Source organism: Chanodichthys erythropterus, chromosome 4 (genome assembly GCF_024489055.1).
Source record: "Chanodichthys erythropterus isolate Z2021 chromosome 4, ASM2448905v1, whole genome shotgun sequence".
In the NCBI taxonomy this organism is placed as follows: Eukaryota; Metazoa; Chordata; class Actinopteri; order Cypriniformes; family Xenocyprididae; genus Chanodichthys; species Chanodichthys erythropterus.
This window is the reverse complement of record NC_090224.1, coordinates 156,289-178,644: the sequence shown is the minus strand read 5'-3', so window position 1 is coordinate 178,644 and position 22,356 is coordinate 156,289. Positions and strand designations below refer to the sequence as shown.

The 22,356-nt window shown below is 37.9% G+C and overlaps 1 protein-coding gene across 1 annotated transcript; it reads right to left on the bottom strand.

Annotated features, from left to right (window-relative positions):
* Positions 1-5,065: 5,065 nt before the first annotated feature.
* On the bottom strand, positions 5,066-11,362 carry si:dkey-121j17.6 (uncharacterized). The gene is made up of 4 exons (XM_067382931.1): positions 11,186-11,362; positions 10,514-10,679; positions 10,296-10,411; positions 5,066-6,587 (listed from the first exon to the last, which is right to left on the bottom strand). Exons 1-4 carry the CDS (start codon positions 11,336-11,338, stop codon positions 5,775-5,777), a joined length of 1,248 nt encoding a protein of 415 aa, XP_067239032.1. The 5' UTR covers positions 11,339-11,362; the 3' UTR covers positions 5,066-5,774.
* Positions 11,363-22,356: the final 10,994 nt, after the last annotated feature.

Below are 22,356 nucleotides of genomic sequence, written 5' to 3'. Positions count from 1 at the left end.
AATATTGGGCAGGATCTTAAATACATTTTTTTTTTATTAAATACAGATATTTTTTTTTAGATCTCAGCCCTATGGCATGCTTTAAATACTGAATTTTCCATGTTTTAGATAGATACATTATTATATCACTTGTTAAATGGATATTTAACAATTAGCCTATTCATTCCTGCATTTCTAAATTGTTTTTTTTTTGCGCCCCCCCCAAATATTTTTTGCACCAGCCGCCACTATACAGTGGGTACAGAAAGTATTCAGACCCCCTTAAATTTTTCACTCTTTGTTATATTGCAGCCATTTGCTAAAATCATTTAAGTTCATTTTTTTCCCCTCATTAATGTACACACAGCACCCCATATTGACAGAAAAACAAAGAATTGTTGACATTTTTGCAGATTTATTAAAAAAGAAAAACTGAAATATCACATGGTCCTAAGTATTCAGACCCTTTGCTGTGACACTCATATATTTAACTCAGGTGCTGTCCATTTCTTCTGATCGTCCTTGAGATGGTTCTACACCTTCATTTGAGTCCAGCTGTGTTTGATTATACTGATTGGAATTGATTAGGAAAGCCACACACCTGTCTATAAAATACCTTACAGCTCAAGTGCATGTCAGAGCAAATGAGAATCATGAGGTCAAAGGAAATGCCTGAAGAGCTCAGAGACAGAATTGTGGCAAGGCACAGATCTGACCAAGGTTACAAAAAAAATTCTGCTGCACTTAACGTTCCTAAGAGCACAGTGGCCTCCATAATCAGTGCAAGACACATGAAAGCCCGCATGGAGTTTGCTAAAAAACACCTGAAGGACTCCAAGATGGTGAGAAATAAGATTCTCTGGTCTAATGAGACCAAGACAGAACTTTTTGGCCTTAATTCTAAGCGGTATGTATGGAGAAAACCAGGCACTGCTCATCACCTGTCCAATACAGTCTTAACAGTGAAGCATGGTGGTGGCAGCATCATGCTGTGGGGGTGTTTTTCAGCTGCAGGGACAGGACGACTGGTTGCAATCAAGATGAATGTGGCCAAGTACAGGGATATCCTGGATGAAAACCTTCTCCAGAGTGCTCATGACCTCAGACTTGGCCGAAGGTTTACCTTCCAACAAGACAATGACTGTTGAAAAGAGATGGTATTCATCCCTCTTGCGATGGTCCTGGTCTTCTCTGTAGTAATATAGCACATAGTCTTAGAATTGAAACATGACAAACTGGGGCCCAAGTCAGGAAGCAGACAGACTGGCTAAACCGACCGTCTACTAGCTGCCTCACATTACAAGAATCAGATAATTCCCAACACATAGAAAGTCTTACACCCAGATATTATCACATAGAGACTGTGTCTGTGTACCCCGAATTAGTAAAATCAAAAAAACTTCCAAACCCATTTAATGGTAAAAATTTAATTGATGTTCAACAAATAAAAAATAAAGATAATAATGATAAACAAATGATAAAACTTGGGTTGTTAAATATTAGATCCCTTTCTTCAAAATCACTTATTGTAAATTATATTATCAAAGACAATAATCTAGATGTGCTGTGTTTGATGGAAACTTGGCTAAAACCGGATGATTACATTACTTTAAATGAGTCTAGCCCTCAAGGTTATGATTATCGACACAATCTCCATCAGAAAGGCAAAGGGGGGGGGGGGGGGGTGTTGCTGTAATTTATAGTAATATTTACAGTATTAGTCAAAAGTCTTTCAAATATAATTCCTTCGAAGTGATGGTACTTTATGTAACATTATGTAAGTTGACATTTGTGCTGGCTACTGTATACAGGCCACCAGGACACCATACAGACTTTATCAAAGAATTTGCTGATTTTCTATCAGAGTTAGTATTAGCTGCAGATAAAGTCCTTGTTGTTGGTGATTTTAATATCCATGAAGATAATAAAAAAGACTCATTGGGATTGGCATTTGCAGACATTCTAAACTCTATTGATGTTAGACAACACATGTCAGGTCCCACTCATTGTTGTAATCATACTGTAGATCTAATATTGTCAAATGGAATCGATATTGATGCTGTTGAAAATCTACAGTAGAGTGACGACATCTCAGATCATTATCTAGTCTCGTGTATAGTACATTTAGTCAAGGCAGCTAAATATGGTAGAACCATCACTTCTACCACTAAAGATCGCTTTATAAATAGTCTTCCTGATCAGTTTCATCGCCTTTGCATACCAGACAGCTTAGAAGACCTCGATGTTTCAACAGAAACTATTGCCTCTGTCTTTTCCAGCACATTAGACTCAGTTGCTCCTTTGAGTTTAAAAAAGATTAAAGGAAATTAATCAAATGCCATGGTTCAATGAGCACGGTCAGGCCCTAAAGGTAGCAGCCAGAAAAATGGAGCGCAGCTGGAAGAAAACAAAACTAGAAGTATTTCGCATTTCGTGGAGAGAGAGAATGATTGAGTACAGAAAGGCCTTAAAAACTGTTAGCCCGGATAAGTTGAATTTACTTAAATTTGAGGAAACTGGTTGCCCCCCAAAAAATTAAGTAATGATTAAGTAATGTGAACTTAATAATTCGAGTTCATTTAACTTGAGATGTTTTGTAATATTAATTACTTTGTAGTTATTACACATAGTATATTTAAGTTCAATGTACTAAGCAAGTTAACTTGCCACCAATCAAAATTCATCCATGCCTCCCATCATGCATTGCTGCATGAATAAATTATGAGCTGAATTGTCGTAGTAATTTTCTTTATTCTGCAGTGTAACCTCTTCCTTGCTGTCCACTTTTTTTTTTTTTTTTTTTTTTTTTTTAGGAGAGCCGGAGAAGTCTCCTAACCTAGTAAGGAGTAACAAGATGTCTCCTGCAGCTGGTTGCCTTAAACGTTTAAGTTTTCTCAACTTAAATTTTTTACAGTGAAGAAATTATGAACACATGCAAAAACAAGAGGACCAATGAAATATTAAAAACTGATTATTTTGTAGTCAATATGTGCTTTTTTTCAGAGCTTTTTTGTTTTTCTGAAACCTGTAGCTGTAGTTTCCTTTTTGTCAGATAAATACCTTTGCTTACTTTAGTGTTTTATTCTTCCCTCATATTTTAAAGGTGCTAAAGAGGATCTTTTCGTCGACTGAGAAACCAAAGACTGTTAGTGAGTTTTTGAAATGAGCGCATGCGTAATAACAACCCCCCTCCTTCACAGCTCATTTCGAGGGAACGCCTCCCAAAACTCGTGCACGAGTATTGAACACGAGCGTTTACCACCGGCATTCGCTGTGTCGTGTTAGTGGATTCATTATGAGGTAACTCATAATCTGCAGTTGTTACTCCTGTCTCCTGACAAAAACTTTGCATGCAGAAAAAAAAACATTACAAGCCAGAGGGCCAATCCACACACGTCTTTCACAAGGAACGTAGTGGCAGTGATTGACAAGTCAGAGGGCCAATCGTTTACACGATGATCGTTAGCAATAGTACTATTTAAGAGCCTGCTTACTGTGGAGTGATAGGCTCAAGTCATCACTGGTGCACTGCTGCATTTTTAGTTACCAAAAAAGGTAACTAGTGTTGTAGCACTCGAGAACCGGTCTTGTTCTTGAGACTGGTCTTAAGACCATTTTTTTTGGTCTTGGTCTTGTCTTTGCATCGGCCGCATCTGGGCCCGTATGTATAAAACTTCTCACAAATGCTCTTAAGAAGAGTCTTAAGAGTCTTAATTCTTAGTAAACTAATCCTGGCTTAGCCTAAGCCCTGTCTGTAAAACCGGGCCATAAAGTTACAAAAAGTTTATTTAAAGTCATTAAATGTATTAAAAATGCATTAAACATATTAATTATTGTTTAAGTAATATTTATTACATTTGTTTAAAGTTATTACATTTCTTATTAGATCAGTTACAAAAAGAATCGTCAATCCAGTTTATATCTCTTCCAATCCGTGGGGCAATATGGCCCATCTGCAAATCACATTTTATTTTGCCTTTTAAGATGATCTGATGGTTTGTTTTTGGACTATATAGGAAATTTTGAGTTCTGAAACTTGTTTCTATAATACAATGACCTCTTATGCGGCCCAGACAGTGCAACTTCTAGCCCTGGGGCAATATTCACAAAATATCTTAAGGCAAAAAGTAGCTCCTAAATTGCAGATTTAGGAGAAACTCTTAAAATTAGGACTGACATGCCCATTATTTTTACTGACATGGACTGACATGCCCTAAATATTTAGGAATCCCTAAATATTTTACCAAGCATTTTAGTGCTAAAACCAGCTCCTAAATCTGTGAAACGTTAGGAGTAGTCAAGAGGACTCCTAAGTCACTAAGACCAAATCACAAACAATCCTAATGGCCGTTGCTGCCAATCCACCTAAGCAATCCACCCAAAGACACTGAACACCATTAAGGGAAAAGTGATAGAGCCTTGGATGCTGAAACTTTTCTTCATAAATGCAATAAATATTATGATTTATAGATTCATAACTACCATAAAACTGCAAAAATAAATCTTTAATAAATAAATAATGTCCGATTACCTGTGGCAGTTGTTTTCATGAGTTGTATTCACTTGGAAATGATCGAATAAAGTAAAAAAAATAGAAGTGTATTTGGCATGCTGTCCAAGGGGATCGAGGATTCAAAGCTTGGAATTTAACCCAAACCCAGAGTTCTCCCTCATATCCCCGACCGAGAGTGAGGAATGGGTTAGCAGAGGGATACAGAAAACTGTTGAGGTAACTATAGGTGAGTCGGCTCTCATGTGTATATATACCTCCTCTTGAGCTGATTAGATAGACCGTTTGAACGCGCTCCTCACAAACTTTGTTTATTAAACATAATTTGTCACTTGAAATCTGCATTCTCTTGAGACGAAGACATGTAAGAGGCTGATAATTAGCTGAACATAACAGTTTTATTAGTGACAGCCTACTAAAAAGTTTATTTGAATATGTCAAAAAATTTATTTAAAAATCTTTTTATTTGAATAAAGCAAAATTTGTATTTTTAAAACCTTTATTTGAATATGGCAACATAATACCTCATTCTACAATATTTCTATGATTAAATTGCTGACAGAGACCCCTCCCCCATCAGCCAATCACTGTGTGCATAGTTAGTAAGCGTGTTGACATCATCCATATCCATCAACAAGGTCAACACCACCCTTACTCTTAGCTTAAGACTTCTCTCTATTCCTTAGTAAAAGTTGGTCTCCGCAGCTTTGTGAATAGGTTTTAAAAAGAAAGCACTTAACTAAGAACTTTTACTGCCATTTAGGAGAACTCTTAGTGGCATAACTCTTTGTGAATATTGCCTAAGATTTTAATTTAGTTTGTGACAGGGCTACGCAAGAGGAGGTCTGTATCTGATGTTGAGCTGCAGAATCTAATTTGGAAGCAAATGACAGCAAATATTGAAGCAGATGCAACACCTGATGCATTCACTACATTTGAAAACAAGGTAACATCTGAATTGAGGATACTACATAACACACCCAAAACATCCAGACTGAAAAGGAAAATGATCTCAAGGTTGTATTATTTTACTGCTGTAAAAGACATAATATCAACATTGAACGTGCATGTTAAACAATAGCGTACTTGTATCAATGTTTTGAATCTGTACAGTAATGCACAGGACTATAGTTTTAAAACTTTATACTGTTATTTTATGTACTTTTTTGTAATGTTTGAAAAAGGTTACAAAAAGAATCTTTACATGCGTTTGAAACAATAACAAAGAAAATCAAATACACAGTGTTATCCACTACAAAAATACTATTCTGACATCCTTACAATACTAAATGTGTTCCTCCTGCCAAGGAACACAACCTGCAGGTGAGACAAAATAGTCACACAGAAGGTTTCGTTGGCTTTCTGCTGTAACTGATACACTGCTTTCACTTCTTTGCTCCACCGGCTGGAAAGACCCAGTCCCTTGATTTCTCCAGGTTCCCTCAACTAAGCTGTGGTCCTCATTCTCCCAATCTGCAAAGGCTGGTGGTGTATATGCCTCAGACCTGCGCTCACGGAGGAAGTTATGGATGCATAGGGAGGCCATAGTTATCTTAACCACCTTGTCTGGCTCCAAAAATATCGTGTTCCTGAAAACCCTTAATCTGTTTGCAAGAATTCCAAATGCATTTTCTGCCACTCTACGTGCCCTTGAAAGACGGTAGTTCAGTACCCGTTGACTCCGATCTGTCTGCTTGCATGGATACGGCGTCATGAGATCAGGCCTTAAAGGATATGTCTCGTCACCCACAAACATGTACGGCATCTTTACATCACTGTTAGGCAATGGTTTAGGTGGAGGAAAGTTCAGGGAACCCTGATCCATCGCTTTGCACAAGTCCGAGTGAGCGAACAGTCCAGCATCAGAGACCCTACCTTGGGTTCCTACACTGGCATAGATAAATTTGGAATTTGCATCTACAGCAGCCATGATTGTCACAGAGAATCTGCCTTTGTAATTATGGTCGAGGCTGCCAGTTTTTGCTGGAGGCTGTAAATAGATCCGCTTTCCACCAAGCACACCTAGGCAATGTGGAAATTGCCATTTCGATTCAAAGTCATGGGCTACTGTCTGCCATTCTGCCTCTGTTGATGGCATCTAACAATAGAACAGAAGAATAGAACAGAATAAGATTTTGTGCTTCATTTTAACTTAATTTTGTGCACATTCTTTTATTTGTAACATGATAGATACTATGTATATATAGATACTATGTATAGGTATTAAGTGTAACGGTTCCCATTTAAAAAAAACAAAAAACAATCCGTTCTCCACCCACGGTTCAGCACGCACTTTCATTTTAAACCTGATGATGCATCTATAATATAGTTCAAAAAGTGTGGACAAAACAGTCACTCTTTGTAAACTTTGTTCAGTGTGAGTGCAGAAAGACTGCATGTGTAATAGTATGTACTGGATTGGCAATTATGTCTTAAAAGGGAAAGAAGCCTAATATTCCTGCTGTCTGTGTTTTAAATGACGAAGAAATCACTCACTGCTCGTGACTTAATAGCTTTGGTAACTTAAAGGTGCCATCGAATTGAAAGTTGAATTTACCCCGGCATAGTTGAATAACAAGAGTTCAGTACATGGAAATGACATACAGTGAGTGTCAAACTCCATTGTTTCCTTCTTCTTATATAAATCTCATTTGTTTAAAAGACCTCCGAAGAGCTGGCGAATCTCAACATAACACCGACTGTTACATAACAGTCGGGGTGTACGCCCCCAATATTTGCATATGCCAGCCCATGTTCCCAACATTATGAAAGGCATTACACAAGGGCAGCCAGTATTAATGTCTGGATGTGCACAGCCAATCAGACTAGGTAAGCAAGCAAGGACAATAGCGAAAAGTGGCAAATGGAGCAATAATAACTGACATGATCTATGATATCATGATATTTTTAGTGATATTTGTAAATTGTCTTTCTAAAATGTTTCGTTAGCATGTTGTTAATGTACTGTTAAATGTGGTTAAAGTTACCATCGTTTATTACTGTATTCAAGGAGACAAGAGCCATTGCTATTTTTATTTTTAAACACTTGCAGTCTGTATAATTCATAAACAACTTCATTCTTTATAAATCTCTCCAACAGTGTAGCATTAGCCGTTAGTCACGGAGCACTATCAAACTCATTCAGAATCAAATGTAAACATCCAAATAAACACTGTACTAACACGATTAGACATGCTGCATGATGAACACTTTGTAAAGATCCATTTTGAGGGTTATATTAGCGGTGTGTACTTTCTTTATGCAATGATAGAGTCGAGAGCTCGGGAGGGGGTGGAGAGCGTGAGCATTTAAAGAGGCAGCAGCCCTGAATCGGCAGTTTAAAAAAAAATATTTAAAAAAATCTATGGGGTATTTTGAGCTGAAACTTCACAGACACATTCAGGGGACACCTTAGATTTATATTACATCTTGTAAAAAAACCTTCAATGGCACCTTTAAATAATGATTCATCTTTATTCAATTCATACAGTGAAGATAATATGCTGTGTTATTTAATATTTTATTATTATTCCATTTCTGTTCCTGAAAACTACTGTTAGATACCTAAATAGCCTGAAAAGCACTGTTTATTTTATTTGAATATTTGCTCTATTGTATTTATTTGAGCTGTTGCTTGTAGTTTGATTATTTAATCTTATTTTCTTTAATTTTATTTTACAGTTATCCTATTTTCCCTGAGCATAGCACATACCAAACCATACCAAAAGGCGTGACCCTAAAACTGTGCTAAAAACCAAACAGTGAGTAATTTGAACCGTTACATCCCTAATAGATACCTTGTGGTCGTGACAGCATTATCAAGTTTGAATTATTACTAACTATTACTTAATGTACATACATAACAAAAAAAACACATTTTTATTAATTTCATTCTCATCCCAAGTCTTTAAAATCCATTCTCTGACCATGTCTTTTAATTTTTTTAGTATTTCTGTATAATATATTATTATATTATTATATTCATTGTTACATTTCATTTTCCTCTTCAATTCAGGTTCTTCTTTAGTCAATTAATGCTCTGCATTATCTTTTTTTTCTTTTTAATACGTAAGTATATATATTTTGTTAATACTGTAAATATCTGACAATCATGCCAGTGAAGCTTTGGTTTTATATGGTTTCTGTAGGCCTATGCAGTAGGTGGCAATAAATTAACCAAATTCGCTTTATGGGAAGTTAACACTTATATTAGGCTATATTTCATTTCACTAGGCTAATCAATAATCAGTTATTATAGTAAGGATAATTATAATGTTATAATTAGTGGTGTTTGTGAATGAATCGTACAAGTGAATGAATCATTTAGTTCATGTTCATTGTTTTGTTTGTATATGATTCACTGTTTTTAACAAAATCGGGTGAGTCAAGAATGTAATGATTCTCTAATTACACACAAAACACAAATTTTTCACTACCTACAGAAATGGTCCGAGTAAAAGCTTTATTGGCATAACTGTCGTGCATTAACAGTATTTACAAAATATTAACTGTGCTTTAATTATAAGTAAAATAAATATATAACAATAAATATAGTATATACAAATATTAAATATAATTTAGAAAATCAGTGAATGGATTTAGAAGACTGCGGGATAGAATAAATAATTTTTATTATCAGTGTATGTTTCAAGAAAATATATTAACATCAAGCAATATAGTCTTACAAAAAACTTTTTTTCAACCTCATTGGACTACTTGCACTGAGCCTCGTGACGCACATCTGGTTTGAAATATTACGGCTCAGTTGTTTTCGGTTATATATATATTTTCAATGCGCCGTTATCACAGATAACTAAACCACTCTTAAAACGAGAGTGCTCGGGATGATTTTAAATTCCAGACATATTCAGAGACAAGAGAAGAGATTCTGATGATTACCGTGTACAGACCTTTCCAAACTCAACAGAACTTTAAGTTTTAATCCAACATAAACTGTGATTCTTTCACCACAGGGTGTCAGCGCTCTACTAGTGATTGCGACGCTGCAGTGTGAGACGTGATAAATAAGATCAGAATGAACATAATATTTTAGTCTCTATTCTGTGCCATTTTTTCTGACAACTATTTATGTAATTCACACATTTATGCCAAAAATCCTAATATTCAAGGTAGTTGCACTGTCATTGCGTTATTCTTTAAGATTAATTATTAACACCGTTAAATCACATTCATTCAACTATTTCAAACACTGGAATAAAAGAGCACCAATGCAAGCAATCAGCAGCTGCAGATGCTTGATAGTTTTAACTTTTTTTTTTTGTCTTGCCATCGTGATAATGCGTTGTCATCCATCGTTACTACACTTACCACAGTAAAACAATGCACTTCCTTAAGTGTGTTTATCAGTCAAAATGATTGATTGTTTAAAAAAACATTTCGCAGCCCTAAAATGTAGTAATAATCTGTGTTTTCACAAGAAGCTCTCTGTATATAAGTGCGCTGAACGCTGACCGGAAACGCTCGAGCCGTAATAAGTAGAAAGCGGAAGTAGCTGTGCAAGTAGTCCTTTGAATGCTGTCTATACTTGGCTTGAGCAATGCAATATAATATAGCCATGCCTTAATGATGTACTGTCTTTATGTCATTCTTAATTTAAAATAAAATGTTAATTAATAATCCCCGTTTCTGATAATCCCAGGCTGCTATAGTTATGCAGGTTTGTTTATGCATGAAACTTTGTTCTCTCAACATAGGATCTCGAGGCCATGACTTCACATTGCGTGGTCACGACAAGATACTATCAAGTCAGATATGAGATATTATAATAATGTAAATCAGAGCCTACCTTCAGAAAGTCTTTTTTCATAACCTGGTGAAGAGCAGCACAGGTCTCCATAACTATTTGTGAAATAGTGCTGGCCCCAATCCTGTATTGTAAGCTGAGGGAACTGAATGTTTCACCTGGATAACAAAAATAATTACAAAATATACAGTAATCGACCCTTAAATACACAATAGCTAATTTAATTTGACATTATTTTAATATTGCCCTGACAGACCCACCTGATGCCAAATACCGCAAGGTCACAGATAGGCGATCTCTTGGGGATATTGCCCGTCTCATTTTTGTGTGCTGCTTGGTTATGAGGGCTCCAACCATCCCCAGCAGAAACTCAAACTCCTCCGCTGTCATCCGCAGCAGCTCCCTGCATCCAGTCTCATCATTCAACTATTTGTATGGTGGGCACAAAAATATAATTTCTATTAGAATAAATCTGAATAAATAATGTTTCTATCAGAATAAATACACAAACGCGTTTCAATTGTTGGTAACACTTTACAATAAGGACTCATTTGTTAACATTAGTTAATATATAACTAACATGAACTAAAAACGAGCAATACATTACAGTATTTATTAATCTTTGTTAATGTTAGTTAATAAAAATACTACCGTTCATTATTTGTCCAAGTTAGTTCAGAATCACAGTGCAATAAATAAGGTTAACAAATACTACTTTTGATTTTAATAATGTATTAGTAAATACTGAAATTAACATTAACTAAGATTAATAAATTCTGTAGAAGATTGTTAGTTCGTGTTAAGTAAAGTAACGTTAGTTAACTAATGAAGTGTTACCCAATTGTTTAAAACAACAACAAAAAAGCCTTGTCGATGCGCAACACCAGCAGCAGGCAGCAGCAGCTACCTGCGTTCATTACACAATTATTTACCTCCAACACTCTCTGCGGAACTGACACTCCTTGCTGCCCGCGTCTCTTCAAACATTCTCTCCTCCATATTCGCCTTTTTTTCTTTTTTTGTTTTTCGCTGCAAATCAGCGCACAAATAACTTGGATTGCAAGCTGCTTGTTGTTGTTTGCCATATTTGAGAGAATTCTCGCGCGTGCGCTTAGATCTCTTCTTCTTTTTTTAATGGCGACCAACTAGGAGCATTATCGCCACCTACTGTACTGGATGGCAGATTAAACTTGCATGAGTGATGAATCTGAATTCTATGGTCTGAATGGATGTTTTATCAGCCTTCCTAATCTAATCCTAACCTTTCTCTACAAACTCACATACAGTCTTTGCAATCCATATAAACAATTGATTCTTATCCCCCGAGAGAGGCTTCATAGAGCTTCATCCGGTGCTACGTGTTCAGCTCCTCCGTTCACACTCAGCCCCCATGCGGGATTAATGCTCCTCTGAGTATTCCCATTCATATATATTATATTATAGACCTTAGACCTGAGTCATATATAAATTTAATTAATGCTCTGTATATAGCTGCCTGTCTGTTAAACCTTTTCCTATAATATCCTCATTCTTCATTCTGTCCTCCCCATTCTTAAAGTGCCAAATAATGTATCATGATATATATTATATTTACTACATATTATAAAATATTGATTTCAACTATGTGTGTCCAAGTCTTAATCTAGACAGCAATACTACTTCTTTTCTAATTTCTCCCTGGCAATTTATCCTCCCTACTGTCTGTGTAATACTATAACACCATCTCCCTGTGTTACTAACTGTCCCATCTAATTTGCCACTTATTCATTTACTTTTTCTTTAGAATTGATTTTGTCTCCTTTTCTCCCATAGGTACATTAACATCCACCTCCCTCTCATCTACAGTTTTTTTTTTTTTTTTTTTTTGCTAATTTATCAGCAATATCATTGTACCCCAACATGTGCTGGTATCCAACAAAAATACACAACTATTTCAGCCTCTTTCAGTCTGTATAGTGATAAATATACTTCCATTAATAAATCTTCTCTTTCTGATCTTGCTTGTATATTATTAAAGCTGAAAAACAATCCTTATCTTTAAGCATATTTATTTGGTCTGACTTGCTCAACTCATTGTAATATTATTATTATAGCTGTTAACTCTGCAGTGTACACAGATAACTCATCGGGCAACTTCAAACTCATTTGTGCTTTAAATTTCAGAATATATACAACCTATTGAGTGACAGGTTCCTTAGAACCATCTCTAAATATTTGTAAAATTGAATAAAATTTGTTATTTAAAATAACATTAATCTCATTTCCAATGTATTTTTCTTTGGACTTGTCTAAGCTCAAATCTACAAGCAGTTCAGGGATTTTCCATGGTGGAGCTTCAGTAATCGGTACATTAGGAGAGAAGATCTTATTGTCCATGCCACATTCCTTAGCCCACATTCTACTCTTACATCCAAAACTATTTCCTCCATCATATGACTATTCCCAGTACTCCTCCAGTACTTTGCAAGTTAGATGATTATTTGCTGATTGTTGAAGATTCACCCAGTATGTCATTGTCAGTTTTTCTCTAGACATCTAGAGGCATCTCTCCCATTTCTACCCCAAATGCATGTACAGGGAATGTTGGGGGACTGCTCCACAACATATTCTTAAAGCTCTGGATTGAATAATATCTCATTTTTTTTCAATAACGTCTTGGTTGCCGACCCATATACAATACACCTATAATCAAAGCAAGAACTAATCAATGCTTGATACATGCACAACAATTCACTATGACTAGCTCCCCAATTGTGACTAGTAACTGACGCATGCAATTTAAGATCTTTTTACACTAAGATTCAGATTTACTAATATGATATTTCCATGTTAATTTTTCATCAGACCATGAAGCAAGGTATTTAAAAAACAACACTCTTTCCAGTGTTTGATCATTCAACTTCAGATCCATAAGTCCTCTTGTTCTTTGTGAATAACATATATTGTGTTTTTGAGACTGAAAACTTAAGACCCCAGTCCTGTGACTATCCCTCCACTTTTTTAATCGACTCCTGCCTTCAACTACATTTTTAATATTACAGCCTCTCTTCCATAATGCTCTGTAATCTGCATAAAGAGCTAAATCAGGCTTGCCTTCCAGTGGCTTTGGTTCCATTTAGTTACATCTCTTCTTCTTCTTCTTCCTCTTAGATTTATGGTGGATTGCAACCATGACATATTGGGGTATATTATCCTATAATATACCCCTATATCTGTCACAAACAGAAGAGGACAGATGAGGTGAGTAATGTAAAACAGTTCTTTATTGCAGGTAATGGACAGAGCTAGAACACAACAGGTAAGGATCTTGACCGATGGATAGTTTAGCTTGAACTTAGCTGAATGGTAATATAGTCTTTTCTGATGCAGATGATGTGGTGATGAAGCAGACAGATGGACGGGAACCAGGATGATAAGGTAGAAGAGACTGAAGATGAGGATCAGGATCAGGAAGCACAGGTAAGTGCTCAGGTGAGTACGGGTGAGTCTGTCGAGTGACGAGACCAGACAATGGGGTGAAAGGAGTACACCCTTTATAAAAGATGCACTGATGATGGTGAACAGGTACTGTACAGATGATCAGTATTCTGGGGATTGTGAGTAAGTGGGCAGATCTGGTGCTGATGGCTGGGTCGATGGTGTTGCTGACTCTGTGACAATATCCTTCAGGTATTCCACAACATCTTTCTGTGCATCTTTTTTGTGCATATGTTCCCAAAACACCCTCAAGGTTCCATTTCTTCCTGTCCGACTTATCTTTTGCTTTAATCTAATCCTCTCTTCCCTATACTGTACTTCCCACAATGCAACAATATGTTCTGCACTTTCTGTGATTTTACATTTCATACATTCATCTGATTGACTTTTACCTAACAAAAACAATGTTTTATTTAACCCTGTGAGCTCAAACCTCAATCTGGTTAAAACTGACTCTTTCCTTCTGTTCTTTCCATTCACACCCTGTGCATTGATACATTTCTGTATATTGTAATAATTAATGCTGCATTCACGCCACCGTGTAATTACTGTAATCTTGAGATGACAACACATGACGTTATATTTGGAGCTGTTCACGTCTTCAGACTGGGAATTATGCGTTTCTTTTTTATTGTTTTCTTGTTTTCAGTTTGTGCTACTGCTACCCCCTGAGTGGTTTCATGTTTCTCCTTCTCACCATCTCCTCCAATCTTGTGTGCCTCCTCAATGTGAAGCTGATCGCTTTCTCCAGCCTGGTGGACCATAGTCTCAGCTGACTGCCGTCGTCTTGCAGAAAGTGCATTGTCTCTGTGTATCTCAATCAACTCCTTAGCTTGTCAATCACTATAATGTACACAAATTCAGGCACTGGTAAAGACCTTGACTCACTACACATTGGGACACTGATGACTCTATTTCTGGCAACATGACAACATCCTCTTTCTACAAGATCACTACGTTTATGAACAACAGCAGAACTATTTTTCAGATTTCTGATTTGTTTTTTGTAATGCTATTTAAAATACATTATGATAAATACTTTGTTACATATCCCTTCAACATATCAGCTGAAAATTAATTATAAATGGTTACTAGTTCACTATCACTTCCTTTCTATCAATGTATGTTTATGCTGAAATAATTAAAGAACAGTTTGTTTTTCTTTAAATCATCTATCATGTCATAATGTCTATTTCCATTAAAGGAAGATAATGAACACCGATTCTACCTGGTCTATACAGGGCATGCTGGGACTTTTTAGGGAGCGAATGCCGAGTGCCTTGATAACTGAACTTGAGAGCTGATCGAGATTTCATATTATATGAAATAAAAATGTTAATAAAAAACCTAACGTGAGTACTTTTCAAGCATTAGCAAAATTGTAAGAATTAAAACATTTTTCTTCTTCTTATTATTATTATTATTTTTTATTTTTTTTTTAGATATATTTAAGTAACAAGGTTCAGTTTAAATTGCACTACAGGGCGACATCATGACATTTTACCCTCTGTGTTGAGACAGTGAAGCAGTACAGCTCTCCTGCTTACATCCGGACAGGGATCTCCTGAAGCATCAATAACTTGTAGGTAATTTTCAAAGATCCGCAGCCATGTGCTAAACAGCATAGTAGGCTCACCAGGGCAAAGCAGGAAAAAACTTGGGACAGGCCCGTTAGCAACAGCCATCTTCATGAACATCGATCACGACCAATCCTCATCGTCAATTTGTGATATCCATCAGGAGTTAAGCAATGAAGCACACAAGACAGGAGTAGAGAGCTTCATCCATCTTGTTTTTTTTGGTCACTTCCACATTATATCGTTAGACAACTGTTCAGACTTCCTTTTCAAAATAGTAGTTTACAACACAATTCACACATGAACACAAAATACACCAAGATATTGGGGCTTATTGATTGCTGATGAGCATCATATGTTTAGAGAAAATGTTTAGTTGTCTGAAAAATTGATTACTAATTTTGGTTTGCTGCTCTTCTCTTTATGTAATAACTGTACTAATTTATTACTGGGAGCTATTTGATTCAAATATGCAGATGACACATCGAGCGCAGCACTGGTTCAATCAGGCCGTGTAGGCATAGTGCTGAGACCAGCTGATGCGGTCAGCTGTCAAATCGCTCCAATCACTACCAATCTCCTATTACACACGGGAGACATATACGTGGCATTACTGCTCGGTATTTATGCTCAAGCTGCTCGCAACCATCCCTCCCTCCCCATTATAAACATGAGCATATTACTGTGCACCTTCTGGTTGTCGTCTTCTTTATTTCAGATCACTAAGGCTTTCAAGTCCCGGCTGGCATGGTACTCACTGCTGAGAGACACTCATCCTCATAACCAAGCTACAGTATAGATGTCCCACTGCCACGTTTACACAATTACCATTGTTCGCTTTTTAAGACATTACTAAGTGTCTTAATTGTCTATGTATTTCCAAACTGATGGTTCCAGGGGGTTAATGTTAAAGCTCTTGTATGTTCAATTAATTTTGGAGCAAGAATCCCCATAAGGAACCATACCGATAAATTGTGTTCAATAAACTCAAGTAACTTGCCATAGTGGTCCTGTCTGAACTTTAGTTAGTCTTTTCCAAGGGAATGAACTCATCTTGGAAGAGTTTATCCCATCATGTGATCTTTCAAATGTACACTTCTAAAACCAAAGATATCCACATACATTTCAGGAAAGAGCCTAAACTGTGTTTGCATGGGACAGTATAGAGTTGACAAGAAACATTGTACAGTACTGTATAGAGAGAGGGGATTGGAAAGAACTCAAACTCAGGTCACCTGTGATGTGTCGGAGTGTTGACCACAAGGCTATTATATGACCCCTAAATTCTGAACAGCCATTAAAATCTCATGACATAGGCTATTTTCTTTATCTAATGTCCCAGATATGGAACATTTCCTTTGCAGGGCCACAATTAAAGTCTCACATTGACCATTACAGTGGGTCTGGCACACGACAGGAAATGGGTGTTTGCATCCTCCTCTTAAGTACAGACTTTCCTTCATTATGACATCACAGGGGACAGGAAGTCATTGGAATGGAAAAAAAAATCTTTAAAGCCTAAGCAGCCGTGAACCACACAATATACAAACAGATGCCAGGTGCCTGAGGAAAGACTGAGAGATGAATGAAAGGGAAGGAGACATGACCTGCCCCAGCTCAGAGCACTGCTGGTGGGCCACAGGCTTCGTCAAGGGACTCTGGAGTGCTGCGAAAAGCAGGATGTTTTGGTTTATTTAGCACTAAATGTGGGTGTTTCCGACAAGGTGCGCAGTGCCCTCCTCACCACAAAGAAGTAGATTTATGAGAATGAAGACTGGTAGCACGGGTAGAGTAGAATCTCTACTGTGCTACTCCTATGCCACAATTTATTTAAAGAAAATACATTTTTCATGAGGGGCATTTCAATATACAGCTATGGAATAAATTAAGAGACCACTCCAAGTTCAGAAATCAATGTTAAGTGGTCTCTTAATTTTTTCCATAGCTGTATATGCTGTGCAAAAGTCTTAGACATGTCAGTATTTTCAAAAAATGTTTTTAAGCCAGTTATTTATATATTTTGCTGTATGTGTCTATTTTCAAACATTCATTTTTGCCATTAATTGAAATTATCCAGTGAAATTTCTGAATGCACAAGGAGTCTGACAAAGGCTGTTGCTCCACACGGAGATCTGATCTCACCATCACGAGTAATCACGAGTCTGTCTGTGATTACATGAAGAAACAGATGAAACTGAGACAAATTAAATCCAGAAGAACTGTGGCCGTGTCTCCAAGACGTTTGAAGGAACCAACCTGCAAAGATACAGTACTGTGAAGAGTTTTAGGCACTTGTGTAAAAATGCTGTAAAGTGAGGATGCTTTCAAAAATACTGTCATAAATAGATTTTATTTATCAATTAACTTTTATGAACTAAATTAAATCAATATTTGGTGTGACCACCCTTTGCATTTAAAACAGCTTTTGTCCAGGTAAACTTGCACATAATTTTTCATGTAGCTTTGCAGGAAGCTTTCTTCAAGCATCTTGGAGACTTGGCCACAGTTCTTCTGGATTTAGTTTGTCTCAGTTTCATCGGTTTCTTCATATAATCACAGATGGATTCGATGATGGTGAGATCAGATCTCTGTGTGGAGCACTGGCTGTTGTCAGACTCCTTGTACATTCAAAAATCAAAAATAAAAATTATAATTAATGGCTAAATGAATGTTTGGAAATGTGAACGTATATTTCCTACTGACACACTACAACAAAATATATAAATAAGTGGCTTAAACCCATATATGTATATGTTAGGTGTGTAACGGTATGCATATTCGTACTGAACGGTTCACGAGGCAAATTCCAAATGAAAGTGATCATCCCTATGCCCTATGCGATCATCCATATGTGAGCAGGGCACGCGCGTGCCGTATGTAGCCATTTGGAATGGACTTGGCAAAGGGAGCTGCGTAATTTCCCCATTATCTTCAGCTGGGATGTTCCTGTGACAATGCTGCAGCACAGTGTCCGTCAGCAGATGTCACTGTTTTAACAGCATAATTCTTTTCTTTTTCTTTTTTTTTTTTTAGCCCAACTGCTGCAAATAAAAAACATACATTTTAAAAAATAAAATATGCTATATAATATATAAAAAGTAATATATATATAAAACTTAAAATATAAATTGTATATTTATTTATGCTGGCGCTGTGTTGTCATGGGAACATCCCAGCTGAAGATAATTATGAAATTATGCCGCTCCCTTTGCTAAGTGTGTTCCAAATGGCTACATATGGCTACAGACAATTCATCCACAACTACAGTTTGCTCAGCTGACTTCATTCCTAAAGGACTGGCCCAAGTCTCTGTCCTGGACCCCATCCGCTATCGAAGCATTCCATCATCTGAAAGAAGCCTTCCAATCCCTTCCATTCCTGGTTCTCTCAGAAGCTTTCCCTGGTGGAGCAGAATTATGACATCGGTGATCAAGAACTCCTTTCCATCAAGCTAGCCCTAGAAGAATGGAGACATTGGCTGGAAGGAGATAATCATCACTTCAAGGTCATTACATAGAATCCTGGAATATCCGCGGGAAGCCAAATGCCTTAACCCTCGTCAAGCTAGATGGGCCCTTTTCTTCACCAGGTTTGACTTCACAGTCACCTATCGTCCTAGTAATAAGAATGGTAGAGCAGATGCCTTGTCACGATTTCATCAGACTGATCCTGAATCTAGCTCTCCAGAACCAATTCTCCCTTCAGCCATGATCATCAGTCCCATTCAGGGGTCATATTGCCACCAGAAGCAAGACAGCTGGAGCAGATTCCTCCCCTGAGGAGAGTACGCCCAGAATTCCCTCAGGCAATCCACTACCAGACTCATGCCATTCCAGTGCATCCTGGGTTACCAACCTCCTCTGTTCCCCTCGTCTGGTGAACCATCTGAGTTTCCAGCTATCAATCATTGGTTCCAGCAGAGCGAGAGGGTGTGGGACTCAGCACACGTGCATCTCCAACAGGTAGTGCGGAGACACAAGAGACAAGCTGGTGCCTGCAGAACATCGACTCTGCAGAACCAACCAGGTCAGAATCCGTCTCCCTGTGCCTTGCTGTAAGTCCCCGTTACATAGGTCCCTTCACGGTGCAGAGGCAGATCAACAAATTCACTTACAGGCTCAACTTATTAACTTACAATACAGAATTTCACCATCATTTCACGTTTCACTCCTCAAACCTTACACTGAACCCTTGTCTCCTCCCCTCACAGGATCTGGTGGTGATGAGGTAACTCCTCTTCCCGAACAAGCTGACGAGGAGGTCATCTACCGGGTCCACTTTACCATCATCTTGCGGCGATGGGGTAAGTAGACAGGTGAGTGGCAGGGGCAATCGGATCAAATACCTCATTGACTGGGAGGGATACGGACCTGAAGAACAATCCAGGGTAGCTCGGGATGATGTACTGGATCCATCTCTCCTCACCCAATTCCACACTGACCATCCTAACCATCCAGCACCTAGAGGTTGAGGTCGCACCCGTTAAGGAGGGGGTACTGTCACAGAGTCGCAACCATTTCAGACACCCATCAGCCCATCGTCACCAGATCGGCATGCTCCACCCACTTGTTCACTCTCCCTGGAATTCTAATTCATCATACCTGCACCTCCTCATCAAGTCACCCTTTATCAGCTACTGCAACCTGCACTCCGTTGTCTGGTCTCGTCTATCAACACGTACAGGCTCCTAACCTGCTACTCACCTGTCTACTTACCTGCCACCAAGGATCCAGTCTCCAGTCTCCAGTCTCCAGTCTCCAGTCTCCAGTCTTCTGTCTTCTGTTATCAGTCATCCGCTTCCAGCCATCATTTGTTCCACCAAGCCATCAGTCTGCATCTGCCAGAGAGACACAGTTTACAGTTTACATATCTATCTATCTATCTATCTATCTATCTATCTATCTATCTATCTATCTATCTATCTATCTATCTATCTATCTATCTATCTATCTATCTATCTATCTATCTATCTATCTATCTATCTATCTATCTATCAATAATAAAAATCTGAATTAATAAAAACAATTTTACTTTTTAGTTATTTATTCAGGGTGCGGACATTAATTAAGATTTATTGAATTTGAAAAGAGCCACCCTAACACTCTGCTACCCACATTAACTCTCATTTTATGTTACCCTGAAAATGGAAAGTCATACAGTTTACAGATTAAAGAATTTTAATTTTTGGCTTAACTAACCCTGCCATGGATTCACATCAGTGTTATTTTGGAGCTAATCTATTTTCCAGAGTGTAATCTTTATGTGTAGCTGCCAAAAAAATTTATATTAGTAGATTTTGGCAAAGCCTCAATTGATTCTCACCTGTGGTTGTTATTGTTAAGATATTGTTTTACTTTATTGCATAGACAGCTAAATGATTGAGAAACAGTTTAACCCATGAGGCGCCATGAGGTCAAATATAATTACCACGTACTACAAACACACCGCTCTTATCTATGTTATTCCACTTAATCTTTATTAAAATATCAGGTATAACTGGAGTACTGTTTGAAGTAGACTATCTGGTGACCTTCTATCACACAATCAGAAGGTCAGTAGGTAAGAGAACATCAAAGCCCAGGAGTAGGCCACTCCTGAAACGTGAAAACAAATAACCAGTGATTAGACAGATTAGATAAATATTAATAATTAGATAGATAGATAGATAGATAGATAGATAGATAGATAGATAGATAGATAGATAGATAGATAGATAGATAGATAGATAGATAGATAGATAGATAGAGACTAATTAGAAGAGACAGATAGAATCCTGACTAATCAGTGCTATGATGACCATCAGAGATTAGTGGCCTGCATGCACTCCAGTATGTGTTTGCTAGTTGGCCAAGTGTGCTGCACTCTCTGTCATTAGGCCCTCTGTTTTTCTCTCTCACAGTCTTTTCCCATGTTATGATAGAGATAGATAGAGAGATAGTCTTTTCGAATTTAATGAGAAAAAAAAAAAGTTCCAAAGGTCTTTTCTCTTTTTTCAAAATCATGACCTAACAGTGCCTCCTCAAAAAATAGGATGAGAAAATAATTCATATTACATATAAAACAAAACAAATATTACAAATTATGACATTAAAAAGGGCGCAAGTCATGCGTATTTCTTAAGGAACACTGCCAAACAGCGACTCCCGCAGGTAAAGTTCACAGAGGAGTCATGCTTTACAGTCTATGGAGGCATGCCTCCCTTTCCTATCATAGGAAACCAAATCATCAGACCCCCGGCGTGCGGTGGGTTTTGTGGGGGGTAATTGAGAATGAATGGGGGAAAGTCACGTGAGAGGAGGCAATGTCTCGATCGCGCTATCATTGGATGTAATTGTTTATCATTGGTTTGTGCGATAAATCCCGCCTCTTGTTGACGTGCGCGTTCCGCGCGTAGGTTTGACTGAACAAATGATGGCGTCAATCGGAAGACTGGGGCGTCTGAGGCGTCTGATTTACATGTTAAGTCAATGCAAACGCGCGTCTAGAGGTCCTGCGGCGCGAATCAAGCGTCTAGCGCGGCGCGAATCGGCCGTTGACGCGCGAATGGCGCGGCGCGAATTCCGCTACATGTTTGGAAAATTCCGCCTACTGTGCTCTGGCCAGCGCAGCGCAAATCGCTTTGTATCTGAAGGGCTGCGCTGAACCCAGCGGCGAGCGCAGCGCATGCCGCGTCCTGTGTGAAAGGGCCTTTAAATTGCCGCTACAGGTTTCCAACTGACGAGATTATGTGTTTATTCAGAGGATCTGTGAAGAAAGAGATGAAAGCCCCTCCCATGACGCGAATTCGCGTCTGAACACACTTTGTTAAGACGCGCGAATTGAGCGAATTTTACGCGCGTCTGAAGCGTGACTTCAAAATGTTCAAGCGTCCAACTAGACGCGTCTGGCGCGAATTTGACGCCCCAGACGCGTTCGGTGTGAACGCAGCATAATTGAAAAGTAAGTAAACAGATCATAGTTAGATATCACCGCTTTATGTCACGTCAAAATCAAACTTGAAATGGACTGAAATCGTGATGACTGCGGGGTTTTTAGTGCAATCGGCTTGG